The sequence below is a fragment of the Carassius auratus genome, chromosome 33 (assembly GCF_003368295.1).
Source record: "Carassius auratus strain Wakin chromosome 33, ASM336829v1, whole genome shotgun sequence".
In the NCBI taxonomy this organism is placed as follows: domain Eukaryota; kingdom Metazoa; phylum Chordata; class Actinopteri; order Cypriniformes; family Cyprinidae; genus Carassius; species Carassius auratus.
The window spans coordinates 3,687,730-3,697,296 of record NC_039275.1 but is presented as its reverse complement, the minus strand read 5'-3'; the positions used below and the strand labels follow the sequence as shown (position 1 = coordinate 3,697,296).

The following is a 9,567-nucleotide window of genomic DNA, read 5'->3' as shown; positions in this document are numbered from 1 at the left end:
TCTAAGGAAAGATTGCGATCAAATAGCACACCTAGGTTCCTAACTGATGACGAAGAACTGACAGAGCAGCCATCAAGTCTTAGACAGTGTTCTAGGTTATTACAAGCAGAGTTTTTTGGTCCTATAATTAACACTTTTTCTTTTACAGAATTTAGCAGTAAGAAATTACTCGTCATCCAGTTTTTTATATCGACTATGCATTCCATTAGTTTTTCAAATTGGTGTGTTTCACCGGGCTGTGAAGAAATATAGAGCGGAGTATCATCAGCATAACAGTGAAAGCTAACACCATGTTTCCTGATGATATCTCCCAGGGGTAACATATAAAGCGTGAAGAGTAGCGGCCCTAGTACTGAGCCTTGAGGTACTCCATACTGCACTTGTGATCGATATGATACATCTTCATTCACTGCTACGAACTGATGGCGGTCATATAAGTATGATTTAAACAATGCTAATGCACTTCCACTGATGCCAACAAAGTGTTCAAGTCTATGCAAAAGAACGTTGTGGTCAATTGTGTCAAACACAGCACTTAGATCCAATAAAACTAATAGAGAGATACACCCACGATCAGATGATAAGAGCAGATCATTTGTAACTCTAAGGAGAGCAGTCTCAGTACTATGATACGGTCTAAATCCTGACTGGAAATCCTCACATATACCATTATTCTCTAAGAAGGAATATAATTGTGAGGATACCACCTTTTCTAGTATCTTGGACAGAAAAGGGAGATTCGAGATTGGTCTATAATTAACAAGTTCTTTGGGGTCAAGTTGTGTTTTTTTTTATGAGAGGCTTAATAACAGCCAGTTTGAAGGTTTTGGGGACATATCCTAAAGACAATGAGGAATTAATAATAGTCAGAAGAGGACCTATGACTTCTGGAAGCACCTCTTTTAGGAGCTTAGATGGTATAGGGTCTAACATACATGTTGTAAGTTTAGATGATTTAACAAGTTTATACAATTCTTCCTCTCCTATAGTAGAGAATGAGTGGAACTGTTCCTCAGGGGGTCTATAGTGCACTGTCTGATGCGAAACTGTAGCTGACGGCTGAATGGTTGCAATTTTATCTCTAATAGTATCGATTTTAGAAGTAAAGTAGTTCATAAAGTCATTACTGTTGTGGTGTTGGGAAATGTCAACACTTGTTGAGGCTTTATTTTTCGTTAATTTAGCCACTGTATTGAATAAATACCTGGGGTTATGTTTGTTTTCTTCTAAAAGAGAAGAAAAGTAATCAGATCTAGCAGTTTTTAATGCTTTTCTGTAGGATATGCTACTTTCCTGCCAAGCAATACGAAATACCTCTAGTTTTGTTTTCCTCCAGCTGCGCTCCATTTTTCGGGCTGCTCTCTTTAGGGTGCGAGTATGCTCATTATACCATGGTGTCAAACTGTTTTCCTTAACCTTCCTTAAGCGTAAAGGAGCAACTGTATTTAAAGTGCTAGAAAAGAGAGAGTCTATAGTTTCTGTTAAATCGTCAAGTTGTTCTGAGGTTTTGGATATGCTAAGGAATTCGGATACATCAGGAACATAACTAACAAAGAATGTGTGTGTGTGTGTGTGTGTGTGTGTGTGCACCCATCAGCAGTTCCTCATCACATTAATGAATAGAGTTTATACAGCGGCAGCCGTGAATAAGACGCAGATGTAAGTCCTCTATACACTGACCTCAATCTGGAGACAAAGCCTTTTAAAACACCCACGGCCTGATCCACACATAATCAGCTGTTTACCGCTGCAAAAACAGTGTTTACACTAGTACTGCTGCTCATTTACTCTCTCAGTAATTATGATCATCTGTGTGTTCTGATGCTGTTAAGGAGTTAAACGAGTGGAAGAATACAAGTGATGTGTGTTTTTCCACATCAGTTAAACTCACTACAGCGTGTCCTCGGGGCGTTTGCCTCAGGTTCATTCTGAGTGAAGATATTTCATTTATTACATAATGATATGTGCACACACCACATTAACCTCATCTCAGCGCCTCCGCAGACCTTAAATCATCTCATCTAGATGGTAAAAGGTGAGATGTAATGAATGGTGTGATATTAACATGAGCTCATGCCGTGTGCTGAGCAGTGGATGCACACACACACACACACACACACACATTTAATAAGCTGCTTCTGCTTCTTCTGATGTTTTAAAGCTCATGGATTAGTTCCAGGTAAACGCTCTGAATATCAGCGCTGGCTCAGACATTCACCTGATCCACAGATTTAATTGTTTCCTCTTTAAACAATCGTTCAGTGTCGTGGCTTTTGAAACACATCTTCACAGATAAAGGCAGCAGGGTGTGTGTGTGTGTGTGTGTGTGTGTGTGTGTGTGCGCGCGTGTGTGTGTCTGTGTGTGTGTGTGTGTGTGTGTGCGTGTGTGAATATTCACACGTCTCAGTCTCACACAGGAATGGTCTTATTTACATGCGCTCGACTGCAGGATTGTGCCGGTCGGTGAAGCTCTAACACGTCTAATTGTCAGAAGTGACGTCTCATGAAATTCAGATGTGTAATGCCTGCGTGAGATAATCTCCGCTGGTGATTCGCTCCGAGCAACCTGTAAGGAAAAGAGCCATTAAAAACCGAGCACTTCTGAATCTGAATGGATTTTAATAGTATTTGGACACTTACAAATGCCTGTTAGATACAGAATATCACAGCAAGTGTCATTTATTGTAAAGAAGAAGCATAAACACATAAATTATGCTGAATAAAATTCAGATCTGGTGTTAAAAATGAAGAATTGTGTCACTTTATCACTTCATTTGATTCATCAGATCAAGTGTCTGTATTTTCAGGATCTTTGTCAATCAGTAAAGACTCCAGGCATCCAGCGATGACTTTAGCTGATATAAGCGTTTTGGGAGCATTGTACTGAAATGTTTCTAAAATATTGAAATGTCCAGTTTTGTTGCGCTTGAAACAATATTTAGAGGTAAAAAAAAAAACATTTTTGAAGAGGGTGGGGGGGGGGGGGTTAAGGGCATCAAAATTGCATTCTGGGAGGTTAAAACCTGCTTCAAGAGTGGTTTCTCTTTAACCCGCAGACTAGAAACACAAAAGTAGCCCAATCCTGCGGGAAACCCTGGACTTGGCAACACTGATCACGAGGACGTTCAGAGACTTTAGTTTCTATTTTCATCCCATCAAACATCATCAAATGAAATCCAGTTAATATAATAATTGGCATTTAATCATACTAACGAAAATGCTGAATAATATTCTGTATCATATCAGTTAATGGGAATATTTCAGACATTTCCAAGTGTCCAAATCCAGTTTATATGACCCTGTGAAGTCCATTAAATTTTTTCTGAAATTCCGTAAAAAAAAATTCCAAATTCATTTTTTACTGTTTTAATTTTTCCGGATTCGTTTTTATCTGTTTTAATTTTTCTCAACTCCTTTTTAGTGGTTGAATTAAATTTTATTAATCAAAATGTCTGTAGAAAGGGTCCATCTGCAGCTCTCTCCATTTCTCCAAGTTTCGTCCTTTTTATGGCTCTTTGAAGTTGAGTAACAGTGCATTAAGGACAGAAAGGATCTTCAAAGGTTTTGTGAGGTCTGGCGGTGCCCTCCTCATCCTCAGAAGAGTCTTCATCTGTGCTGGATCTCCAGCCAAACCTGTCCAGCTCTGACCATCACGTCACGTGTCTCTACATTGGTTTTATTAACAGACCTATTTACAGAATAAATCCTGGTACTTCTCATGAAACAAGACTTGAAAATGAATCCGGCAGAACTGCGTCATTTCTCAAGCGTATCATACAGTAGACGCACGAGAGAGACACTTTAAAACATCAAACAGACTGTGAGGAAGAGCGTCTCCTGAGAGGAACAATGAGAGTGAAGTTAAAAAGAGAGAAGCGCCCCTCAGATCTTCCCAGACAGACGCGTGACGGTGTTTTATTATCTTAGAGAGAGACTCCTTCAGAAGATCCAGAGCACTTCACACAGCTCCCGCAGAAGAGGAATATATAGCCACCAATATTCAGAACCATAGGAGACTCAGAGTCCATTAAACTCAGTAAATCTGGACCCACACTCTCCATGCGCTCCGTGTGTGTGTTAGTGTGCCTGTACTCCCCACTGAACAGCTGTTACACACCTCTTCCTCGTCTAATGCATTCGCTTTTATGAGTTCTCAACAATTGTAAAACATTGGATCTATCTGCCTCAGTGGAAATATAGCAGCACCTGTGTGTATTTTAAATGAGAATTTTGTGGCTTGTGGTGTTTGGATGGGAATGTAACCTAATTCATCAGCCGTAGAATAGATTAAGACATCAAACGTGCTAACAATATTTAGCATTCCTCAAAACAATTGTGCAGTGGGCAGCGCTTTCACAAGACACATCGCAGCTTCATCCACGAGTTTAAACGAATGCACAAAATTTGACTCTTTTATATATCAAGACAGAAGCTTTATCTCTTTTTATATTGCAGATTAACCCTGATTTCAAGCATGCATTAATGTGCACGTTGCTGCTTAAGGGGAGATTCACACAGAACACGTTTTTGTTTTGAGTAATGAGAGGAAAGGGGAAAATGTAAGGTCTCAAGACACATTCTTGAAAACTTGTTAAACTTATTTTAACTTAAGCGGCATGTTTCAGAAAGCTGTTTCATGCACAAGATGCTGCAGAAGATGACAGACGTGAATGCAGTAGTCGAACATATCAATCCAGCACACGTTTGCATAGAACGAACTTTGAAACTTACATTTATGCATTTAGCAGACTCTTTTATCCAAAGTGCCCAATCAGGCTATAATTTTTACCGAATGTAGTGCAAGGGAATGGAAAAACGCATTCTGTGTGAACGGCCCTTGAAGTTGAGTTTTGCAGTCGAGATGCACAAGTGAACTCTTTTAATAATATTTCTGAACTCTTGTTTGCAGGAGTGATCCGAGAGACGTACCACAGAGATCGCGATCAGATGGTTCCCATCACACTCCTGGCCATCGCCGTCATCCTCGCCTTCGTCATGGGAGCCGTCTTCTCCGGCGTCGTGGTGTACTGTGTGTGTGACCACCGGCGAAGGGACTTCGAGCTGTCCGGCCGCAAAGACAAGGACTCGGTCCAGTCCCGACGGGGATCCATGAACAGCGTCACCAAGCTGACGGGGCTCTTCGAGACGCAAGCCACGGATGGACGGCCAGAAGCCATTATGACCCCGCTCATGCACAACGGCCGCTTGACCAACGGCAGGATGCTCATCAAAGCTGACCAGCACTTGGATCTGACCGCCCTGCCCACGCCCGAGTCCACGCCCATGCAGCCGCGCCGCAAGCCCAGCCGAGGCAGCCGCGAGTGGGAGCGCAACCAGAACCTGATCAACGCCTGCACCAAAGACTTGCCCTCCATGGGTTCTGCGGTCATCCCCACGGACCTGCAGCTGCGGGCGTCTCCGGGTCACATCCCCAGCGTGGTGGTGCTCCCTCTGCCCCAACACCAGCAGTCTTACCAGCACGAGTACGTGGAGCAGCCGCACCGAGGAGACCTCGCAGATGACCAGGCCACGCTGGAGTACAAGTCCGTCAAGAGTCCGTGTCACAGCCTCGGCCCGGCGGACGGAGAGGGAGCGCCGCCTCGTGTGCCCCAGCGAGAAGCGTCTCTGAGCGCCGTGGTCCTGCCAGCCGTCCCGCAGATGGGCAAGAGACTGGACATGCATTCGTCTGTATACGGCCGCGGCTATCCCATGAACTCGGGCCTCAAGAAACAGCACAACACCAACTCGTCCAACTCGTCCCACATGTCCAGGAACCACAGCGTCCGTGTGGAGACGCCTCCTCCGCCCGCTCCGCAGCGCGTGGACTCCATGCACATCTCCTCACATCACCCCGGGAGCTCGTACGGCTCTCTCTCCAGGCATCTCAAACCTGACGTCCCTCCTAAACCATCACTGGTGTCCCTTTCCACCAAGGTCAGGTCCAGCGACTCCTGCACATAAGAGACGGGGAACGTGAAAGTGTGTCTGCTTTGTGCAGCTGTGTACAGGAAACGCAACTCACTTTTTTTGGTTTTGTTTTTTATGTTGTGAAATACACGTCTAGCTCAGGCTGATGAGGGCAACTCTTGGAGGTTTCGTCCGGTGACAGCATTGTTGCCGATGGTCATGTGCTGCCAAAAGCACAGAAGCGACGAGAGACGCCCGGTTTTCAAGCACTCGGACACACAGCGAGTTCGGACGGGAACAGCTGCTGGAGTTTACCATGGAAAACTGTGAAACCGCCATCGAGTAAAAGCAATCGAGTTCAACACGTCTACTGAAACTGTTGACGAAATAACACATGACTGTTAATACTAATAGCAGGTTTTATTTATTTTTTAATAAAGTGCTTTTGCAGAAAGAGCGTCTCTTTTAGGCTCAAATGAGATCGTTTTAATTTGAATTAATCAAGTGTGAAATTATTTAAAGTCATTAAACTGGAGCCAGTACTTCTGTCCACTAACTCTTGGGATGTCAGAAGTCAGAGACGAGGGAGTATTTCTCGAGCCGTGCCAGAGGGGATTGTGGGTAGAGTGTACAGCCCACAGACAGGAACTCTTTCCTTTTCTTCATCCGAGTGCCATTCTCGCCGCACTTGAGACGCTCTCAATCCTAGTCCGACCACACGGCCCTTTCACCGAATCATTTCAGCCTGTTTTTCTCCTTCCACCTGTAAATGTGTGCCTTACACCCCTGAGTAGTGAAGCGTTTGTTAGCTGTTAACTGTCGTAGTTCTTATGAAGATGTTTCATTTGATAAAAGAAAAGAACAGTAGGAAAACACGTAATTGAAGAATGTAGGTGTCGTCGACTCTGGTCCCTTTGATAACCACAAATGACTCTGTGCTTGATTTCTGATTGTGCCAATCACGATTCTCGTCGTGCTGGAAGAATGTTTGCTTTCGTTTTCCTTTTTTACTTTTCACCAAGTCAAGATGATGTTTAACACTGTGTGTAGATGACTTGTTTTGTATCTGTGGATCGGGCTGCTTCGAGGCAATAAGAGAAAAACACACAAACGATCCAGATATAACGTTTCTCCCAAACACACACACAATCTTTCTAATGTATACGATCAAACACAGTTTTTAGGCAGTGAATACAGGCTGGCTCCTGTGTAGATATGCACTCTGATAATATTAGGAAACAGATTAATGTTTGTGACAGATTCCGATTAATATAATTTTCTAGCTCTATGGTTGTGATGTAATATGAGGGATTGTTATTGAACTATTTTGACACACGTTTTATTGAACTTGACGTCCAGGAACTAGTTTTGGCTTTGTAGATGTTGACTTCACCTGATTCTCTGAATCGATCCGCTCCGGCCGAAGCGAACGAGCTCGAGGTTTCCGAGCTGGTGCCTTTCTAGACTTTGGAAGTGCAGTTTGTTCTCTTGTATGATATGGTTTCGTCACCGGCCCTCTCCCACATCTGATTCACGGCTAAATGTATGTTGTAAAGAAATTCTCTTTAATAAATGGAAAAAAAGTAATAAAAACATTTGAGATTCTTGTCGTAGATCTTGTGTGTTTTGTGAAGCGTGAGGCGGATGTGTTCACGCTGTGGTGAGTGCTTTAGGTAAGCGTCGTCACATGAGGGTTTGTCATCTCCGCAGCAAACACTCGATTGTTGAGGATCTCTAACCATGAATAAACACAACGATAAGAATCGCTCTGGAGCCCGAGTGGCCCTTCCAGACGCCCGTCTTCAGACATGATGACAGATTAAATGTTTCTGGGGCGTTGGAGGTCTCCGGTGTCCTGTTCCTCTGTCTCAACATGCTCTGTGTGCTCAAAGCTCGTCTTCAGTGTTAGTTCATACGATATTCACAACAGTAGCTGGGTTACTAACCACCTGCTTTGTGTTCTGCAAACAGAGACTGAATCAGCTGAGATCCACACAATGGCTTGACCTCCAGAACCTCGGCTCTGTCAAATCCAATTGTTTACACGTGTGATGCAGATCTGATTCCTTCTCAGCATCTGATATCTGCTTATAACCCTCACCTCGTCTCTTCTGCTGCTGTCAGACCCGTTTCACTCGTGTAGGTGAAAACCAGCCGTTTAATTGACGTCAGCTGCGAGCGGATGATCTAGCTGATAACTAAAGCTCGAGTCTAGACTGAAACCTCACAAAAGATCCTGAATAAATCTCATTTATTCCTTTTGAACCCTGTCAGCGCTACATGAAGTGAACCCATCACAGTCAGTGCCTCGTAATAAATCACATTCATGACCCGAGATGTCTCAATAACAGTCAGATTTCCACATGGACGCTTCCCACAAAACACTGTGTTCATGCACTGCTCAGTTTTTGCTGTTTTGCTTCCATATCAAGTCTCTTCTTTCAGTCGAGTGGAGAGGAAACCTCCAAAACACACATTTAGGTGTTTGTTTTATTGCACTTTATTACGTCTGTAGATTTTAATCTTTAAAAGAGTTTTTTCTCTCACAAACAGCAAACTTTACAGCTTTATTCCTCGCTATATTCTGAAGGTTTGTTCATATTTCACATGGAGAAAATGTGCTTGTTTTCCGTCTGCTGGCAGTATCTTCTGATTTAAGGAGTGATAAAAAGAGCAAACCAGAATCCCGCTGGAAAAACTGAACCTGGCTTTATTCAATGTTCAGATATTTATGTGTTTGGTTATGTTTGCAAATTACTGAAAAATGTACATTAATGCATTTGGCAGATGCTTTTATCCAAAGCTACATTTAATCAGTAAAACCATTCCCTGGGAATCGAACCCATGACCTTGACACTGTTTACATGATAATCTATGGATATTTAATTAGATAATGCCTTATTTGCATATTTCAACATGATTTTTTTTTAGAAAACGTATTTAGATGGGGTTACACCTGGAACAATCTTGACTAGTGTTTGGTCATGTGATGAGACCCCCCCGGCGTGGACTGAATCCCTGGATGCGGTGATGGAGGGGTGTAAGCCACGGCTGGCTCCGGGATCTAAACGAGACGCTGTACTTTGCCTCGGCTTGTAAAACTCTTGGGCATAAAGAGCGTGAAGCTTCTTGAGAAGCGTGAGTTTGCTGAAGTGATACGAGCCGCTCAATCCCTTCAAACACAACAAAGCGAGGCTCTGTGAGCCTGTGTGAACGTGTTTCTGAGCTCAGAGTCACTTCAGACGATCTGACAGACTGCTGCTGGGGAGTTTACTGCTGAAGGTCGTGACCCCGTCTCCAGAGGATCCTGCAGGAAGCTGGCGTGTTTCATCCCAGAATGCTCGGCCTGTTCGCTGCTTTATCTCTGCTGCCAGACACCAGCCACTCTCAGATGATTTATCAGTCTGTCCCAGCTAACAGGGAACGTCCTCAAACAGCTTTAAAAGTTATATAAATGTTAAATAACATTCTTAAAGTAATGGAACTGAAATGTGACATTCTCAATGATAAGAGAAAATATTCTTAGACTAACATTCTCGGAACATCTTTATGATGTTGTTTGTACTTTCTGAGATTCTAAGAAACATTTTTTGTATCCTATAAATAACTTTATAATCACAACAAGAAAGCAGACAGCGGATGACTAACCCAATTCTGAAC

General features: G+C 43.2%; 1 protein-coding gene across 5 annotated transcripts in view; it reads left to right on the top strand.

The window, feature by feature from the left end:
- Positions 1-7,519, top strand: part of LOC113052768 (semaphorin-6A-like) — a 26,125-nt gene extending 18,606 nt beyond the window's left edge. For all 5 annotated transcript variants that reach the window (XM_026217200.1, XM_026217197.1, XM_026217196.1 and 2 more), the window contains one exon: positions 4,910-7,519. In XM_026217200.1, coding sequence (XP_026072985.1) covers positions 4,910-5,961 — 1,052 coding nt within the window. In that variant the 3' untranslated portion in view covers positions 5,962-7,519. The remainder of the gene's footprint in view (positions 1-4,909) is intronic.
- The last annotated feature ends 2,048 nt before the right edge of the window (positions 7,520-9,567 follow it).